Here is a 20613-nt window from a genome sequence, read left to right on the forward strand (position 1 = left end):
AGCTTGGCATCATTAGTCATTAGGGAAATGCAAATTAAAATCAAAATGAGATAAAAGGACTGCTGACACCAAATACTGACAAAGATACAGCAGGCACGAGAACTCCTGCACTGCTGGGGGAATCACAGGGCAGCTACTTTGGAAAACGGTTTGGCACTTCCTTAGAAAGCTCAACACACACTTACCATTCACCTAGCGACTGCATCCCTATGTTTACCCAAGTTAAATAAAAGCTTAAGTCTAAAATCTGTATATAAATATTTATAACAGTTTTATTACCCCAAACTGGAAACACCTCAAATATCCCGCAACTAGGACATGGATAAACAAATGGTGTTATTTCTATATAATGAGACAACACTGAGAAGGAAAAGGAACAAACTGTGTGACAACATGGATGAATGTCCAACGCATCATGCTAAGCAAAAGAAGCTAGACCCAAAGGCTACACACTGAATCCATTTCCATGGAGTTTCCATTCTGGAAAAGAAAAAATGATGTGATAGAGAACAGACTAGTGAGGGGCAGAGATAAAGGACGGGGAAAGCTCTGACGACAAAGTGGGCAGAAAGCCATGTTTCTGGAGGTTAAAGAAACTGTTCTACTCGGGAGGCTGAGGCAAAAGAATCACTTGAACCCGGGAGGCGGAGGTTGCAGTGAGCCGATATTGTGCCACTGCACTCCAGCCTGGGCGACAGAGACTCCGTCTCAAAACAAACAAGCAAAAACAAAAGAAACTGTTCTATATCCTGACTGTGGTGGGGAAGAAATGACTATACACATTTACCAAAGTTCTGAGAACTGGCCACAAAAAAGAGTGAATTTCACTATATGTAAATTAAAAATTAATTAAAAAAAAGTTATGGAAAGATATTCACTAGGTCATAAGTTCCCAAAACGTCTTGGTTCACAATGCCCTTGGTGTCTTAGTAATTTCTTCACTGCACCCCTAGACCAAAAGAAATACCTAACAACTTTGGACATCTGAAAACACCCAGCTTTACTGAGATATAATTTATATACAATTAACTGTACATATTTAAAGTGTACAATTTGATATTTAACATATGCATATACCTGTGAAACAATCATATAAATCAGATAATGAACATACTCATCATCCCAAAAGTTTCTCAGTAGCCTTCTGAAAATACAATAAACATGAATTGGTTGACTGGAGGTAGAGATGGCTAGAACTGGGGAGGGGTGAAGTAGGAAAAAGACTAACTTTTTTTTTTTTTTTTTTTTTTTTGAGACGGAGTCTCGCTCTGTCACCCAGGCTGGAGTGCAGTGGCCGGATCTCAGCTCACTGCAAGCTCCGCCTCCTGGGTTTACGCCATTCTCCTGCCTCAGCCTCCCGAGTAGCTGGGACTACAGGCGCCCGCCACCTCGCCCGGCTAAGTTTTTGTATTTTTAGTAGAGACGGGGTTTCACTGTGTTAGCCAGGATGGTCTCGATCTCCTGACCTCGTGATCCGCCCGTCTCGGCCTCCCAAAGTGCTGGGATTACAGGCTTGAGCCACCGTGCCCGGCCAAAAGACTAACTTTTTAAAATGTTTTCATATTTGTTTCATTTGTTATCACATAAGCATGTATTTCTTTTATAATTTAAAAATATCAAAGGAAAATCTAAAAATCATAAGAACAAACAAACCTCTAAAAAACGGCTTACTTTGGGAGGCTGAGGCGGGCGAATCACGAGGTCAGCAGATCGAGAACATCCTGGCTAACACGGTGAAAACCCATCTCTACTAAAAATACAAAATATTAGCCAGGTGTGGTGGCGGGTGCCTGTAGTCCCAGCTACTCGGGAGACTGAGGCAGGAGAATGGTGTGAACCCAGGAGGCGGAGCTTGCAGTGAGCCGAGATCGCGCCACTGCACTCCAGCCTGGGCGACAGAGCAAGACTCCGTCTCAAAAAAGAACAAAAAACAAAACAAAACAAAAAAACAAAACAAACAAAAAAACAAAAACAGCTCACTGATATTTAAAGTGGAAAAATCATTCTTTGGATTTCAAAAAGTACTTGGGAATGCATGATTTAAAACCTCACTTGAAATAAATTTGTTGACTGAAACTCCATTGGTCAATATACTATCCCTTTTAATTCAACACATTCTTTCCTCTCCCAAACTATCATCACCCTTACAGCAAGTAAAACTTTCCAGAACACACTGTAAATATCAGCTATAAAAATAGAAGAAGGAACGTGCTCTACATCAGTCCCTAAGTGAAGCACAGGACACCCATCTCGGAGTGCAGGGTGTGAGACCTCCCCCAGGCCCTGGCCAAGAGATTCTAAGAACAGTCTCATGCTCATAAAACGTGTAAGTCAACATCAAATCACTTACAGACAGTGCGGATTAAAATCATGTGATGAACTAGTTTTCCGTGGAAACCCACAAGAGTCCTGATAAAAACAGTACTACGATTATATACAGATAGCTTTTTTTTATTTTATGTTTTTAATTAATTAATTAATTTTTTTGGACAGAGTTTCGCTCTGTTGCCCAGGCTGGAGTGCAGTGGTGCGATCTCGACTCACTGCAACCTCCACCTCCTGGGTTCAAGCAATCCTCCTGCCTCAGCCTCCTGAGTAGCTGAAACTACAGGTGCCCGCCACCATGCCTGGCTGATTTTCATATTTTTAGTAGAGATGAGAGTTTACCATATTGGTCAGGCTGGTCTCGAACTCCTGACCTCAGGTGATCCACCTGCCTTGGCTTCCCAAAGTGCTGGGATTACAGGCGTGAGCCACCATGCCTGGCCGCTTGTTTTTAAGAAAGAAAAATATCTTTACTGGTTTTTGATAACAAATGTGGTATATAACTCTTAATTTTTTTTTTTTTTTTTTGAGGCAGAGCCTTGCTCTGTTGTCCAGGTAGGAGTGCAGTGGCACAATCATATCTCATTGCAGCTTTAAGCTCCTGGGCTCAAACAAGCCTCCCGCCTCAGCCCTGAGTAGCTAGGCATACAGGCGCAGGTGTGCCCACCACACCCAGCTATTAACAACTTTTCTTTCTTTTTTTTTTTGAGACAGTCTCGCTCTGTCACCCAGGCTGGAGTGCAGTGGCATGATCTCAGCTCACTGCAACCTCTGCCTGCCGGGTTCAAGCGATTCTCCTGCCTCAGCCTCCTGAGTAGCTGAGATTACAGGTGTGTGCCACCATGCCTGGCTAATTTTTGTATTTTTAGTAGAGACATGGTTTCACCATGTTGGCCAGGCTGGTCTCGAACTCCTAACCTCAGATGATCTGTCCGTTTCGGCCTCCCAAAGTGCTGGGATTACAGGTGTGAGACACTGTGACTGGCCTAAAAATTTTTCTTTGTAGACACAAGATCTTGCTACATTGCCCAGGCTGGTCTCCAACTCCTGACCTCAAGTGATGCTCCTGCCCTGGTCTTCCAAAGTGCTGGGATTATAGGCATGGGCCACTGTGCCTGGCCCATTGAGAATTTTTTTTTTTAAATTGCAAAAGTGTATAATAAAAGGGAAAAGTTCACATACCACCCAAAGGCACCTATTATTAACAGTTTGTACTATATTCCTTCAGCTTTATTATTTATTTATTTTAGATGGAGTCTTGCTCTGTCATCAGGCTGGAGTGCAGTAGCGTGAGCTTGGCTCATTGCAACCTCTGCCTCCAGGGTTCAAGCGATTCTCCTGCCTCAGTCTCCTGAGTAGCTGGGACTACAGGTGCACCACCCCATGCCCAGCTAAGTTTTGTATTTTAGTAGAGAGAGGTTTCACCGTGTCGGCCAGGCCTTCAGCTTTACTTTACAAATCTATTGATAAAATGGAACCAAATCAGTCTGCGGTGTGGACGGTGCTGCAGGGCTGGGTCACTGTACTCTGCAGAGTATTTCACAAGTTGCTTTCTCTCCCTAAGTTTGATTTTATTTTCATGAATTTATTTATATGTTGCAAACATGAAATCATACTTCAGACCATGTATTTTTAATCTTCTGATTACCACTTAAACTAATCTGACTAACTCTTTATGAAGTAGTTCCACAGCATGATAACCTTCTAAATAAGAAAACAGAGGCCAGACACAGTGGCTCACGCCTGTAATCCCAGCACGCTGGGAGGCCGAGGTGGGTGGATCACCTGAGATCAGGAGTTTGAGACCATCCTAGCCAACATGGTGAAACCCTGTCTCTACTAAAAATACAAAAATTAGCTGGGTGTGGTGGTGCATGCCTGTAATCTCAGCTATTTGGGAGGCTGAGGCAGGAGAATTACTTGAACCTGGGAGGTTGCAGTGAACCCAGATTACACCACTGCACTCTGGCCTGGCGGCAGAGCGAGACTCAGTCTCAAAAAAAAAGAAAAGTAACCTCAAGGTATCAGAGTCTGGAGCAAGAATTAGAAATAAGTCCCATACTAATACGAAGAAAGAAGGCTGCACTGAGGCGTCCCCCTGGTAAGCGTTCTGAGAAATCTTGGAGGCTTGTCCCTTTCTGGCCCACTTCCAAGGACACTGACAACTTTGTCACGGGGGCTACCCAGCTTTCCATGTGTTTCCCCTTTCATCCTAGCTGCTCTGAAAGGCAGAAGCATTACAGCTATTTGTCTGCAGCACTAGCGGAAGCTTACAGAACCAAGCCGCTCACTGGAAGTAACACAGTTAGTGGATGAAAGTTGGGTACAGACCCGACCGTCTCATCTGCCCAGAGAAGCACACAACTCCCTCCCTTCTGGGGAATTCTTGCTCCTCGACTCTGTCGCGTGGTTTGGTGGGCACATGACGCAGTCTGAGTCACAGCCATAGTACCCCACCTCCCTAGCTACAGCAATGGGCTCAAGGGCAGGCAGGGGACAGGAGGCATCAGGCCTCTTCTGGCAAGCCAGCAAGGGCCATGCTTTCCTGTCGTCATAGAGGGATGCCCCAAAGAAGGAAGGCTGCATACAGGGAGCGGGGGACATGGGACATGGAAGGAAAAGCTGTCCCTGTGAGTCTGTGGACTAAGTGTGAGTGACCCAGTGTCTGCCTGGTAAACTCCCTTGTGAGGGTAAACCACAGTGAATTGGGTGTTGGCCCCTGTTAACCCAAAGAGCTCTAAATAATGTTAACAGATAACACCCATCTCAGGCCTTTCCCACACCAGGGCCCATGCTGTTTCCCGGAACCAGCATTCCACTTGCTCAAGTCAGAAACCTGCATGTTGGTTCCTCTCTCCAAGTATCTCAACCAAATCCACCCTGAATTGTGTTTCTACCTTCTCAACATCTCTGCATTTGCCCATTTCTCTCTACCATCAAAGCTGCTTGGCTCATTCCACCATTTCTCCCCTGAAATGCTGCAGATGTTGAGCTGGTCCCTTCATGCATTATTTTGACACCCATTCCCATCTATTCTTCACACTGCAGCCAGAGCACACGGGGTGGTCCCAGCTCTCCCAACGAGCTCAAGTCCTCAGTTTCCGTCAAGCTCCCCAGGATCTAGACTCCAGCCCCACCCAATTGGGAGCTCCAGGCTTGGCTCAAACCCAAACACGTCTTACTCTGTCTAGTCTTTGGGCCTTGGAGGAGCTGTTCCTTCTGCTGGGAACACTCCTCTTCCCTTCCCTCCTCTATATTGCTTTCACTGAGCCAGCTAGTCCTGAAGCGTTGGCCGCTGGTGTAGATGCCACTTCTCTGGGGCGCCCTGACAGGGGGTTAGGCCTCCTATGCCTGTGCTCTTACCAGACCTCACACTGACCGCCACTGCAGTCCTTGGCCCTCATATCACAACGTCTGCTGCCTCTTCTCGTCTCCCAGACCAGTAAGGGTGGATATCATACAGGTAGAGACTATATTGTTTTCTTCCTTGGGGTAGCCCCAAGCGGTAGCATGGCGCCTGCAATACACATTTCTTGCATGATTGAGTGAGTACAACAGGCTGCCTTCTCAGTGGTCCAGCACAATAGATTTGGGTAATTCTAGAGAGGTCCACCCTAATGCGAAGTACTTCTGAGTCATCCGACTCATTCAACCACCAATCCAAGCAATTCCTTTTCTGATCTTCAGGTTATTTTCATTGGTGACTATGAAGACTAGTCTTAACGCCCAAGTCTATGCAGAAAACCTCATATCGAATGAATATTTATTGAGTCTATAAAAGGCAGTGTGCTGAATTCAGTGGAAGAAATGCAAGAGCATAATAAGTTGTTCTCTGAGGGAATTGACAATCCAAAGATGGGACAATGCAGGACGTTATTCAAAACAGTTTTTAAAGTTTTGGCTTGCCTGAGGATGACCTGGAGAATAGTGAAAACACACAGCACTGTGACACACCCCCAGAGAGTCCACAGGTCTAGGGTGGACCTGAAGAATCTGCATTTCTTTTTTTTTTTTCAGACAGAGTCTCACTCTGCCGCGCCCAGGCTGGAGTGCAGTGGCGCGATCTTGGCTCACTGCAACCACCCACTGCTGGGTTCAGGTGATTCTTCCACCTCAGTCTCCCGAGTAGCTGGGATTACAGGCACCTGCCACCACACCCGGCTAGTTTTTTGTATTTTTAGTAGAAATGGGGTTTCACCATGTTGGCCAGGCTGGGTTTAGAACTCCCAACCTCAGGTGATCCGCCAGCCTTGACCTCCCAAAGTGCTGGGATTACAGGTGTGAGCCACCACACCCGGCCAAGAATCTGCATTTCTAACAAGCTTAAAGGCTGTTGAAGCTGCAGCCTTTGAGTAGCACTGTTTTAGAAAAGTAGCTCTCAAACTTTTTGGTCTCAGGCCCCTATTAAACTCCTCAAAACAGTTACAAATCCTAAAGAACTTTTGTTTACAAGAATTGTATCTACTGATATTGGCCATATTAGAAATTAAACCAGAGAAATTAAAAAAAAATTCCCAACTTGGGAGGCTGAGGCAGGATGGTTACTAGAGGCCAGGAGTTCAAGACCAACTCAGGAAATGTACCAGACTCCATCTCTTTTTTTTTTTTTTTTTTTTGAGACGGAGTCTCGCTCTGTCGCCCAGGCTGGAGTGCAGTGGCGCGATCTCAGCTCACTGCAACCTCCGCCTTCCAAGTTCAAGCGATTCTCCTGCCATAGCCCCCCAAGTAGCTGGGATTACAAGCGTGCACTACCAAACCCAGCTAATTTTTGTATTTTTAGTAGAGACGAGGTTTCACCATGTTGGCCAGGTTGGTCCCGAACTCCTGACCTCAGGTGATCCGCCCGCCTCAGCCTCCCAGTGGGCCATATCCCATATGCCTTGGGATAACAGGCGTGAGCCACTGCGCCGGGCCCAGACTCCATCTCTTAAAAAAAAAACCAGCTAGGTGTAGTGGCACACACTTGTAGTGTAGACTCAGCTACTTGTGAGGCTGAGGCAGGGGTAGGGGGAGGATTGCTTGAGCTCAGGAGTTTGAATCTGCAGTGAGTAATGACCATGCTGCTGTACTCTAGTCTGGGCAACAGAGCAAGACCTCATCTGAAAAAAAAAAAAAAAAAGAAAAAAAAGAAAAAATATCATGTCTTAGTATAAATGATATATATTTATGCATGATAACTATATTTTCCAAAACAAATAAGTGAGCAAAGTGGCATTGTTTTACATTTCTGTAAATCTCTTTAACATCTGGTTTAATAGAAAAATGCTGGATTATCATATCTGCTTCTGTGTTCAGAATGCTTAGGTTGAAATACAGGATGAAAGTCTGGTCCCACACAGACAACGTAGTTGACAAGGAAGGAGTATCTATCTAATAGTGTTTTCATTGTCTACACCAAAATTCAACCAGTAGTAGTTTATTAGGGTGAGCTCCTGCATGGGTGCTGAAACCCATCAATGAGGGTCTGTCCTTTCACATTCAAATCCAGCACTGGATCGTGCGCTCTGAATGGCTCTCTTGCCACAAATGACTCTGTAACCTCTACTGGTCATTTGGAAAATACTCGTTCACTGAGTTATGTGGCTCTTCCAAGTGGTGACTCACTTCATATCTATTAAAAATCCTGCTCATTCCCATCACCATTGAGCTCAGCAGGAGTGTCTGCAGCTTTGGGAGGCTGAAGCTCACCCTGCTGCATATACATTTTCCAAAAATCAAGATTTCTGGCTGGGTGTGATAGTTCATGCCTATAATCCCAGCACTTTGGGAGGCCGACGTGGGTGGATTGCTTGAGCACAGGAGTTCGAGACCAGCCTGGCCAATAGAGTAGAGACCCTGCGTCTACAAAAAAATAAAAAATATCAGCTGGGTATGGTGGTGCATGCCTGTGGTCCCAGCGACTTAGGAGGCTGAGGTGGCAGGATCACTCACGCCCAGGAGTTCGAGGCTGCAGCGAGCTATGACTATGCCAGTGTACTCCGCCAGGGCAACAGCGCAAGACTCCATCTCTAAAAACAAAATGAAACAAAACTTCCCTAGAAAGCTCAAATTTTATCACTGACAACAAATGCTGTCAGTTATTTTCCTTAAAGTGACTTTCTCATTTTGCTTCTTTTTTCAGAAGATGCCCGCCAAATATTCAAAGTCTGAATAACTGGTCTGTCTGCCAGTTTTCAGGTAAAAACGGTGTTCCATGAAAACAGTAGCAAGTTTGGCCGACAGCGCCACTGCACAAGCGCTTTCCCTCCTGACTATTGCACCAGCAGCGAAGAGTTTTATGAAAACTTCACATTTCATCATAGAGTCCTAAGGCCATGTGTGCACAAGGGTCATGAAACAATAAAATTAATCTATTAATCTATTCTATTGCTTCATTCAGGCCACTAAGTGAAACTGGCAGTTTTTGTTTCTACTGGGTGTGTGGTTGTCAGCTTGGTGCCACCCCTGTGCTTCTTGCTAAGGTGCCAGATGTTGTACCTACTACTGCCTCTGCACCATCGGTGCAAATTTCAACACAGTGAAAAAGTCAATGAAAGTCTTAGCAGTATGATGGAAATAGTTCTAACATCACAGACCCTCTGAAAGGCTCTCGAGGAGACCAGGTATCTCTGATCCCCTGATGTGGATGAGAACCCTGATTTAGAAGATAAGAGACTCTACATTTCCTAATCTGGGGTCTACTGTAGGCTCTAGGAGGCTTGCACCCTCTGAAATCATGTAAAAACTGCTAGATATGTCAATTTTTCAGATTTTGAAAGGGTGCAACCCCTAACCTTAACTCTTTAGTTACCGTTAACAAAGCAGCTTTACTTTTACCACACTGAGTTTTTAAAAAGCTACAATTAGTTTTGCTACTGGTGTTTTGACTATCAGAAGAAGGTCCATGCCCGAGAAACAGATTAACTAGATAATTTAATTGAAAAAAACAGGTGGCTGATTATATTTAAACACGGCTGAAATTAATGATGGAGCTGGTATAACTTAGACCTGGGAAACTGCACGCCAGGAGCTGGCTCCCCTGGGAATTGCTCCTCACCAACCGCATCTCTCTGAACCCAATAAGCTTTTTTATCTGGAAAAGAAAAGGGTCAAGCTAGATGATCAGTATGTTTCCATTAATTTCTAGCTCTAAAGTCTATGATGTATAAAAATACACAACACACAAGGAGCTGCTCAGCATAACTGGCTGTCGGGAAACACACATCAAAACCACAATGAGGTGCACTTCATACCCACTAGGACGGCTGCAATAAAACAGATCATAGCAAGTGTTGAGGAGATGGAGAAACTGGAACCCCCGTACACCGCTGATACGAACGTAAAACGGTGCAGCCACTGTGAAAACAGTCTGGTAGTTCTTTAAAATGTTCAAGTTACCACATGACCCAGCAACTCTGCTCCTAGGTATATGCCCAAGAGATATGAAAACACACGTTCATACAAAAGCTTGTGTATCAGTGTTCACACAGCAGTCATTCATAACAGCCCCCAAATGGAAATAATACGGCGTCCATCAACAGATACATGGATAAATAAAATGTCGTATATCTGTACAACAGAATATTACGGGGCAATAAAAAGGAATGAGGTACTGGCATGTGGATGGACCTTGAAAACATTATGCTAAGTGAAGGAAGGCCGACACCAAAGGGTACATATTCTGTAATTCCACTTATATGAAATGTCCACAACAGGCAAATCCATAGAGACAAAAAGTCAATCAGTGGTTGCTCAGGGCTAGGGGCGGGTGAGGGAGGAGGGAACAATGGCAGTGACTATTAATGAGTGCAGGATTTCTTTTTGAGGGGATGAAACAGTTCTAAAACCAGATGTGAAAATGGCTGTACAATCCCATACTCATATTAAAAATCACTGACTCACACACTTTAAATGGGTGAATTCTAAGCTATGTGAATAATGTATCAGTAGATCTGTTAAAAAAAAACAACACATCTAGCAGTCCAGTCTAATAAGCAGGATACTTAAAAGTAGCAGCATTAGGAGTACAACTATAAAGCTTTGGATTTTTCAAAAAAAGTGGAAATTAATGTCTCTAAAAATATTATGACCAAAATATACACACTCCCACCCCCAACAAGAAACAAACAGAACAACAGGCATGGCTAAAGGCTGCTTAAGTGTTGAGCACACAGGGGCTCTAAGCTGCAGAGCTTCTCACCAGACGTGAACCATAAAAAGGCCCAGGCTTTTGCCACCTGCCACACCAGGCCCAGGCACTGCTTGGGACAGACGCCTTGTACAGGCTGCTTAAATTCTTGACAAGAGGGTCACAAACCACGGCCAGGCACCACCCCACCGCCTGTGTTCTTCCTTCTTTCACTATACTTCTCATCAACTCTGCTGAACTTAGAGCAGAAAGGAAAGGAAATGAACTGTCCCCTGCTTTCACAGTGACCACAGAAAAGCATCTCATGTGCCTCCATCTTCACGGGACAGTCTAATTCATCACCAAGTTTCCACTCCGTGCCTTCTTCCCGCCCACGTGGGCAGAAGGCAGAAATCACATTCCCAGTCTTGCAACTCTGTTTCACCTGGATGACTTTTATTCACGGCATTACTGCAATCTAACATGATATATTATTGGTTGGCTTATTTTATGGTTGTCTCCCACATGAAAATGAAAGCTTTAGGAGGGCAGAAGTCTTGTTCGCCATTCTATTTCCTCACCCCAAAACGTGTCTGGCCCACGGTGGATGCTCAGTCAGTGTCTGCTTACTGCTTAGGGAGCCCGGGGCTGACAACACTCTGCAGTCTGGCGTGAGGTTCGGGTGGGAAACAAGTTAAGACAGCAGGAGGAGAATCAAGTTAGGAAACAATTATAACAGGGAGAGGAGAGGCAATGACGACTTCATCTATAAAAACAGCCTCAAGGGCTTTTAAGTATCCTAAGTGGTGCCAGTAACCCACACTGCTGCTGTGAAATACAGAGGAGAGGCAGTGGGGAGCACACCTGGTTCAAGGGCAGGCATTTGACCTGAACCAGGCCAACAGGAGCCTTGTCATTCTTTGTAGACTCTTTCCTCTTAGGTTAAAGAGTGGGAATCAGAGACTTTCTCAAACACAGGAAAATCTTCCACACACGTAAACGTAATATAGAATTTATATACTTATAAATCTAACATATAATACAATAAAATGAATACATAATAAGGAAGCATTAAGCAACAGGGGGAAATGAAATATTCAATACATGATGTAGGGAGAAATAATTTTTCAATAATTTTAGAAGAAAATAAATTTAAAAGAAAAAGAAGTTCTACCCTAACCCACATCATAAAAAAAAGACAAAACAAAACTGGAATGTCCTAACACAAAGAAATGACAAACGCTTGAGGTGATGGAAACCCCAATTACCTTGATTTGATCATTACAGATTCTATGCTTCCATCTAAATATCACACGCTCCATAAATATGTACAACTATTACATATCCATACTTAAAGAAAAATGATTATAAAATGCAATGTGCAAAACAAAATTATGAAAGTAATAGGAGAAAATATTAAAGATTTTTATGATTCTGGGGCTAGAGTTGGCTTCCAAAGTAATTGAGAGTTAAAATTAATGAAAGAAAAAGAAAGAAAAAAAGCTATTCCTCAAGTGTCATTAGTCTGAACAGGTAAGGTTTTAGGGTTTATATTCTCTGCTCAGTTTATGCCTATAACTATTCTTCAGGCACAAGTCTGGGACAGGAACCCGCATGGCTTTTGCAGTCCTTAGGCTGACTACACAGTAGCCATGCCAGTGAATTCTGAACGTTAAGAGTTAACAACAAGTTAAAACAATCAAGTTGATCTCAGCCTCTGACACAGTAGACTGAACTACAACAAAGAACATTACTTTCATCTTTTTCCAAAGCAAACGTACTAAAGAAGGAAATAAAAGTATTTTAGGTCAAGAAGTCTAGTCAATTCTGAAATATATAGCTTTGGAAAAAAAAATCAGTAACTTAACAAAGAGCTCAATGAAAATTGGATTTAACATTTTACACTAAGCCACACTGACTCCCCAGTAAGTGTGTGTGGGGGGCACTAGTTTCAAAGGCAGATAAAATATCAACACTTCAAGAAAACTCAACAGAAAACTGGATTTCAGTGTCAAACAGCAAATTTTGGTAATGGCACTGAATTAAGTGTTTCCAGGTGGTACTGACTGAGGAATGGGCTGTAAAGTATGACACTTCAGAGGACTGAGATCTGGGGGCTGAAAAAAACCAACACGGAAGTAACTGCAGGATGATAAGACTATCTCAGCCAGTCAGGACCTACTGTCATTGATAGAGGAATGACAGAGGAAGCATTGATAGAGGAAGGCCTTCCCAGCCAATCAGCATGGGCTGTCCTGATCTCAGCACTGACAGGCGGAGGCCTTCTCAGCCAATAAGTATGAACTATTCTGACAGCAGTTTGGTTCTGTCAATATTTCAACTCTATCCCATCATGAGAATTTTCCTGCACATGGATGGACAAAATTTTTACTTCTGAACTATAAAAGGGCACTAGTATATTAATGTTAAATACGTTTTAAAAAAATTTAAAGAGCATAAAATAATACATAGAAATACAAATTCTAACATTTCTACCCCATAGGGTAGTTGTGAGGATTAAATGAGTTAATAAATGCAAAGCGCTTAGACTGGTCCCTAGAAGGCAACTGACTTCCCTTACTATTATTATCATTATAATCCAGGATACAAAGAAAATTTTCATTCTTCAAGTACAACTACAAATTCTGGAACAGGAGGATGCTTCTCCTGGGTAGCACTGTGTTAGGCTCAGATGTCTTGGCCTGTCCTGTTTCTAAACCAGAACCGGGACACACTGGTTAACCTGCAATCACTTACCATATGGACTACTTCTGGGTAAATAGGCTCTGTGATCACATTCCGATTATGGGTGATATATTCCACCATTTCACTTAAAGCAGCTCGTTTTACCTCCTTCCACTTTAGGTCACTTAGTGGATCAGAAACAAAGTCAAAGAGGACGCAACACTGACGTAACTTCTGGATAAAAAGCTTCTCTTGATCAGCAGGAGGAACATCTGAAAAGCAGAACGCAAAGTATATCGATCACAAAAGTGCTTAATGCAAAGTTATTGTGAAACACATTTAAGCTTTCTGCTATTTTTATTTTGGTAGAGGTTCAAGAAAAAAGGAGATGGCGTGGGGTATACAAAGGTTAAATATTCCCTAAAGAAAATAAAAAGAAAAAAACCAGCTAGTTGCTGGTCATACTATATGTTTGGTATGATGAAGTTTTTACGCTTTTTAAGTCTTTCAAACCATGTTGAGAGCACTGTTCGAAATAAACTCCATCTACATGTGTTCATTCAACAAGTACTATCTGAGCAGCAATCATCACAGGCACCGTGTTGGGCAACGGAATGAGAGGCAACCAGTAAGGTCCATGTCTGGGGAAAGGGTGTGGACACATTCACACCAGGTGATAGCTGCAGAATTTAGGTTCAGGCAGGGTAAAAAAGACCAGAGGGGGAAGGGTGCCTCCTTCTGTCTGTCTATAGGCTCTCAGCTTACAACATGGGAAGGGCAGGTGGTTGTCCATGCTTGCTAGATGACAGACAGAGCAACTGGCATCAGTCCAAAGATGTAACAGTCCAAACTGATGTTCCTTCCAAACATTCAAAGAGTTAGCACCTTAGAGCCCCACCAAGCACATTGCATTTCCCTCACCCTGGTCTACAGTCAAGGCTTATCACACACGATGACTGACGTTAATGATGACGGCAATTTAGAAACAGCAGTAACGATAACGATTACTTAGTGAGTGCTTACCTGGGCCAGATATCATCCTAAAAACTTTACACAGATTGACACTTTCTTGTCATTTAATCTTTATAACTGCACAACAGAGATAAAGAAAGAGGTTTAGAAAAATCACTGCAGGGCTGGCAAGTGGATGAAGCTAAATTCAAACCAAACTCTGAATGACTGTCCAGTATTCTGGGAAGTCTGGAAAACTGTCTGCCACTGGGAGTATGACAGCTTCCCCGGGCTGAAGAGGAGATCAGTGGTGATATTAATAAATGGCACTGACTGATACACATACTGAAATGCGTCAAAGATTTGCAAGATGACTTAGGAGATTTGCATAACTCGGTGAACAAGTATTTTCCAAATGATGAATAAATAGTGTTAACACCATTCCAGAGCAAAAGAGCCATTCAAAGGACAAAGTAGACCACTTGATTTAAAGGAATAAAATTTACAGACAGCTTTCACTGATACGGTTTCAGATTCCACATTACAGATTCCTTTAAGAAACTACCCATGCTAAGTTCTGGCGTAATATCAAAGCAAATGTCCACGACTATCTGAAAAGGCTACTAAAATACTCCTCCCTTCCCGACCATGTTTTTCCAAACTTCCACCAGAGCAATATATGGCAACAGACCAAATGCAGAAGCGGACAGGGGAATCCTTGTCTTAATGTCTCTTATTAAGCCAGACATTACAGAGATTTGCAAAAGTATAAAACTATGCTACTTTTACCACTAAATTAGGTTTTGTTTTGGAAAACATGGGTGTTTTCTTTCTTTCTTTTTGAGACAGAGTCTTGCTCTGTTGCCCAGGCTGGAATGCAGTGGTGTGATCTTGGCTTACTTCAACCTCCGCCTCCTGGGTTCAAAAGATTCTTGTGCCTCAGCCTCCCCAGCAATTGTGACTAAAGATGTGCGCCACCACACCCAGCTAATTTTCGTATTTTTAGTAGAGACGGGGTTTCACCATGTTGGTCAGGCTGGTCTTGAACTCTTGGCCTCAAGTGATCCACTTGCCTCGGCCTCTGAAAGTGCTGGGATTACAGGTGTGAGCCACTGCTCACCAGTGTTAGCCACTGGTCAACGTGGCTAAATCATTAAAAATGTGCTATTTCTGTTAAAATGTAATAGGTTTATTATATTTTAATAAATTAATACATGTTTAAACATTTTTCCAGTTTAATTTCAAATTGGTCAATAGCAATAGCTAAATTCACATAAAGAGTGCTCTTTCGGGTCCTGCATAGTTTTTTAGGAGCACTGGGGCCCTGAGACCCACTGCCTCACGCCAGCCTGGCTCCAGGGAGCGTCCTGGGGGTGGCGGGGTTTTCCTGCTTTCCTGCAGCTCCTGCGCTTCCTCTGGTGCTGAGCATTTCCACACTCCTCTTTCCCTTCCCTGCCCCTACTGTCAACTTCCTGTTGAGGTTTCTTCTACAAAGCCTTTCCTTACTGCCTAGGTAAGATGTATGACTCTGAGCAAGTCATTTGGCACTTGTTAGAGCTTTCAACAGTTAGCGCTCTGCTTAGTACCTCTTACTCCCAACTAGATGCTTTTTGAGGGTAGGTGCCGTGTGATTATGTCTTCTAGTTCTCTATATGCCCAAATGCCCAACATTGAGCCTTGCAAATAACAGGCACACACACAGACTCTCCTGTCTGAGCAGACCCATTCTGTAGGAAGCTACCGCTTCAGTTTCCTACACTGCATTCAGAGACCAGAAGCACACACGCAAGGCCACGGGAGTGGAGTGTACTGCCTGTAGGATCCTAAAACACCACGAGAACAAAAACTTGATTCCTAAACACTCTAAGAACTCAGTGGCTGCGCAACTATTTGAAACGAGTAACCGTCATTACAACGTTCAGGACTCTTCACATTCAGATATCCAAGCCTTTTTCGATGAAAAAAGTTCATTTTTGGAATTACCTCTTTGCTTGCCTTCAATTCCCATCAGTTCTACCCCTTTGTATCCTAATTTGCCAGGATTACCTGAAATGAGCTCATGTGTGCTGTCGCGGCCTGTGTATTTGGAGCTGTTTGGCATTCTCACATTCTTGGCACTACGGAGAGCTGAGAGTCCACCATTCCCCCTATGAGCCATGCTATGCACAGCTTGGCTCCTAAGGAGTGGTCAGTTAAGTTCTTCAAGAACATGTCCTCGCCAAATCCTCCTAACAGCAGTCCAAGCCAGTGCCGTTACCCCATCTGGAGGCAAGGACACAGGTACGAGAGCCAGCATAGCTTGCCTAAGGCCGCGCTGCGATGAAGTGGCAGATACAGACACGAGGGCCAAATGTACCCTTTTCAGGGAACTGAAACTCAAAAGGATGTTGGATCATTCAGAGTGGAGTTAAATAACTCATATGCCTTGAAATGCCCTAAAAGCATCCTTCATTTTATAAACACTGCACAGGAACTGATACTCAGAATAAAGACTAAGTTGTCATCCAAACACAAAAGCAAATTTATTACAATTAAGAAGGAAGAGCAGAGTAACACTGTTTTTAATAAAATTTCTATCCAAAATGTTCTAAAAGGCAAGTGAATTTCAATTATCCTAGGCTTCCAGACAGGGTGTTTCTGTACTATTTTTGCTTATAGACTATAAGCAGATACGCTTGTGATTATAATCTCATGAGCTCTTTTTTTCATTTAAAAAATCTCATTTGACCAATTTTTTTTTTTTTAAGAATTTTACTGTTTTTTTAAAAAAACCTGTAACAATGAGTTGGGTACAAAAGTAAAAAACTGCATCCTTGGGCCTATCAAATATTTCCATATTTTTTTTTTGAATGCAAGTTAACAACTTCTTTATCAACATATTTAAAAAATCTTATTTTCTGCTGTGTTAACAGGACTGCAGCACTGGGAAATAAAAATGGGTGAGGTGGTGGAAGGATGTGCTTTATACCATTATGCATTCTGATTTTTAACAGTAAAGTGTTATTACAAATGCCTTATACTTGTATAGATCATTTTAGCTTTTCCCATTATTCTAATTAACATGTTATTGTGAATTTGAGACAATTTCCAAATAGTTCAAGATAAATCCTCAGTCATACCCAGGAGCAATATACATGGACATACTCATGCAAAACCTGTAGGGGGAGAGGAGAAAAGACCCAGGACACCCAAAACGACAGAAAGAAAGTGGAGATAAGAACGTGCTACTCTGGCTGGGCGTGGTGGCTCATGCCTGTAATTCCAGCACTTTGGGAGGCCGAGGTGGACGGATCATCTGAGGTCAGGAGTTCGAGACTAGCCTAGCCAACATGATGAAACCGCATCTCTACTAAAAATACAAAATAATTAGCTGGTGGTGGCAGGTGCCTGTAATCCCAGCTACTTAGGAGGCTGAGACAGGAGAATCGCTTGAACCCAGAAGGCAGAGGTTGCAGTGAGCTGAGATCACACCACTGTATTCCCACCTGGGTGACAGAGCGAGACTCTGTCTCCAAAAAAAAAAAAAAGAGAAAAAAAAGAGAAAAAATGTGCTATTCTTTAAAAAATGTATTTACTAAAAGGAAGCCTGTTATTAATCAGTGATAAATAGAGATGCTTAACAAAGGTGTCCTTTAAAGTAGGATGGGAGCACTCCTGTCTAGCTTTCTACATGCCCCTGGCTCCAACAGTCAGGGAGGCACAGGAATTGAATGCATTTCACTGGCCACTGGTCTCCAGAGTGCGGGGTGAGCCTGGGGGTTACTCAAGATTGGGATGTAGAAAGAAAACAGCAGAGTGTCTATTTATACTTTTTTCTTCTAGAAAGAACAAGAAATTACGACATACTAATACTCAATAGATGAATTTGGACCCAGTGGAGGTGTGTGCTGGAGGTTGTTTTTGCTTCCAGGCAAGCGTGGACAAAAGAGTTTGGAGACCACTACTGGGCGGTGAAGGCTTTTGTAAATGAGTCCTAAATGGTGAATACCACAGCCAGCTTCACTGATGCTGCTAGCAACATGCACCTCAATTACAGAAGGGAGTGAGAGCTGTGACATACATGCTTAGCCACCAAATCACAGACTATGAGGAAGTAAGGCTGAATCACTAAATCGTCACTATGCACCAAGAGGCACCATGTGAACTGCCTGTGGATAGGAAACTGATTGAAAAAAAGAAGCCAAGCTCACATTTACACGACAAGTCTTGGTGGTCAAAAGAAATGCTCCGAGAAACCATAAAGGATCAACTTTCAGCACGGCAGCTGCAGAAAGGCAGCAGAACCAGGACTTTCTGCTGCACAAATGTTGGGGTCTTCCAAATAAACATTACCCCGATGGAGCAAGGAGACACAGCTGCAAAAACCACCAGCCTAGACAGTGACAACTCAAAAGATACCCCAGGAGGTGCAGGCTCATAAGGGTGGGAAGTACTTCCTGGTCACTCAGGTAGTATTCACTAAGCAGCTGACGCAACCAAGTTTCAGACACAGAGACCACAGCGTGATCAGGTCAAGCACCACCCTCAGCTTCCATGTATGTTTTTACTTTTTTAACTAGAGACAAGGTCTCACTACGTTGCCCAGGCTGGAGTACAGTGGTATAATCCTGGCTCACTGCAACCTCGACCTTCCAGGCTCAAGCCATCCTCCTGCCCTCCCTTTGAGTAGCTGGGATACAGGCATGCACCACCACACCCGGCTAAATTTTAAATTGTTTATAGAGACACAATCGCACTGTGTTGGCTATGGTTGGTCCTGAACTCCTGGGCTCAAGTGATTCTCCTGCCTCAGCCTCCCAAAAATGTTGGGATGACAGGCGTGAGCCGCCACGCCAGCCCCACACGCATTCTTCCATGCACGGTGCTCCCAGGGTCCTGGGGAGGTCTATGCAAGTGGCGAGTCCACAGACAAGAGATCTCACGCAAAACAGAAATAAGTGCTCAAGCTCTCGGAAAGGCAGGAGCCAACCTTTAGCGACGGTGCCATCTTGTCTTTCAAATATATTTATTCTTAGTACAAAGCGAGTAGGAACAAAGTTGAACTAACAACTTGAGGCAAATTTGGGATTCGTCATTAATATGTACTAAATTCCATTCCCCTCTGTGTCCCAGATGAGGAAACTTAGCAGAGGATGAGTTTCCCCCACCAAGTAAACAAAAGCTCAGCAGTACTATTTTGTTTTTAAAGATAATATTTACATGCCATTTTTTGAAATGACCATTTCTCCATGACTTCTAGTGTCTCCTCTGTCCTAGAGCACGGTCTGCGCAGACAGGGTTCTCTCTCTTCTTGGCCACTGCCTCATCCTGCACCACCTGGAGTCTCAGTTTCTAGAGCCCTAAAGGACTTAATGTCTGGTTGACTCCTGTGCCTGGTCCTTCCTCATGGTTTCACTGCTTGTGGCCCTTTGTATTTCCCATACAGATCTGGGGAGAACTTAAGAATTTGGCAGGATTGAGTCTTCCAGTGCACGAACATGGACTATTTCGCCAATTACTCAAGTTCTCTTTAAATGTCTCCCAACAAAGTCTTCTAATTTTCTTTCAAAAATGTGCGAAGCATTAATTTTTAGATTTTTAGGTATTTGCTATGTTTTGATGTCATCATCAATGGTATCTTTAAAAACATTTAATTTTCTAACTGCTGTTGCAATAGAGAAAAAATGGTTTTTGAGTATCACTTCTATATGTAGCTATCTTGCTCAACTCTTATGCGTTCTGATAACATATCTGTAAATCCCTCTGGTTTTCCTTTCATCTGCAAGTCCCCACACTGTTCATCTCTTTCTTATCTACTGCGCTGACCAGAACCTCTGCGCAATGCTGACAGGAGCAGTGAGAACGCCCCGTGCACCCATCTCCGACTCAGAGGGCAGCTTTTACTAGCTAACCATTGATTTGATGCTTGCTCTGGCAGCCCGTGGATAACAGTTACCCGAGTCAGAAACTGACCTATGGATTCAATGCTATCCCAATCCATATCCCAACACACACTTCTGTGGAACTGAATACATGGATTCTAAAACGTACGTGGAAATGCAAGGGGTTAAGACTAACTAAGACACCCCCGAGAAGAACAAAGCTGGAGGACTTGCTGTTCTAGAAATCAAGACTTCCTGTAAAGCTTCACGAATGAAAGCAGCCAGGCTCTGTGCTGTCACACAGGCTTGTGCGTAAATCGACACCTGACTTGTGACAGCAGCAGGCTGCAGAAGAGTGAGGAAAAGTCGGCCTTTCAACATGTTGTGTTGGGACAACTAGGTACACAGTGACAAAAAAGAAAGGAAAGAAAAGAACAAAGAAAGAAAGGAAGAAACTGGATCAAATTATATACGTATATATTAAAAAAAAAACTGCTGGTGGGTTAGACTTAAATCTGAAAGGCAAAACTCTAATGCTTTTAAAAAATAATATAGAAGAATGTCTTACGTAGGGAAAGAAGTAGAGAAGGACTTCCTTAGACACAAAGCCAGTAATCGTTAAAAGACTGGTTGATCTATATTAAAACTAAACATTTTTCTTCACCAAGACACCCACAAGGATGA

At 43.3% G+C, this 20613-nt stretch overlaps 1 protein-coding gene across 14 annotated transcripts in view; it reads right to left on the bottom strand.

Annotated features, from left to right (window-relative positions):
* PPP2R5C (protein phosphatase 2 regulatory subunit B'gamma) overlaps positions 1–20613 on the bottom strand; it is a 167994-nt gene that overhangs the window by 58467 nt on the left and 88914 nt on the right. For all 14 annotated transcript variants that reach the window (XM_031667837.1, XM_031667828.1, XM_031667825.1 and 11 more), the window contains one exon: positions 13190–13389. In XM_031667837.1, the coding sequence (XP_031523697.1) occupies positions 13190–13258 (69 nt within the window). In that variant the 5' untranslated portion in view covers positions 13259–13389. The remainder of the gene's footprint in view (positions 1–13189; positions 13390–20613) is intronic.

This window comes from Papio anubis, chromosome 7 (assembly GCF_008728515.1).
Source record: "Papio anubis isolate 15944 chromosome 7, Panubis1.0, whole genome shotgun sequence".
Taxonomy (NCBI): Eukaryota; Metazoa; Chordata; class Mammalia; order Primates; family Cercopithecidae; genus Papio; species Papio anubis.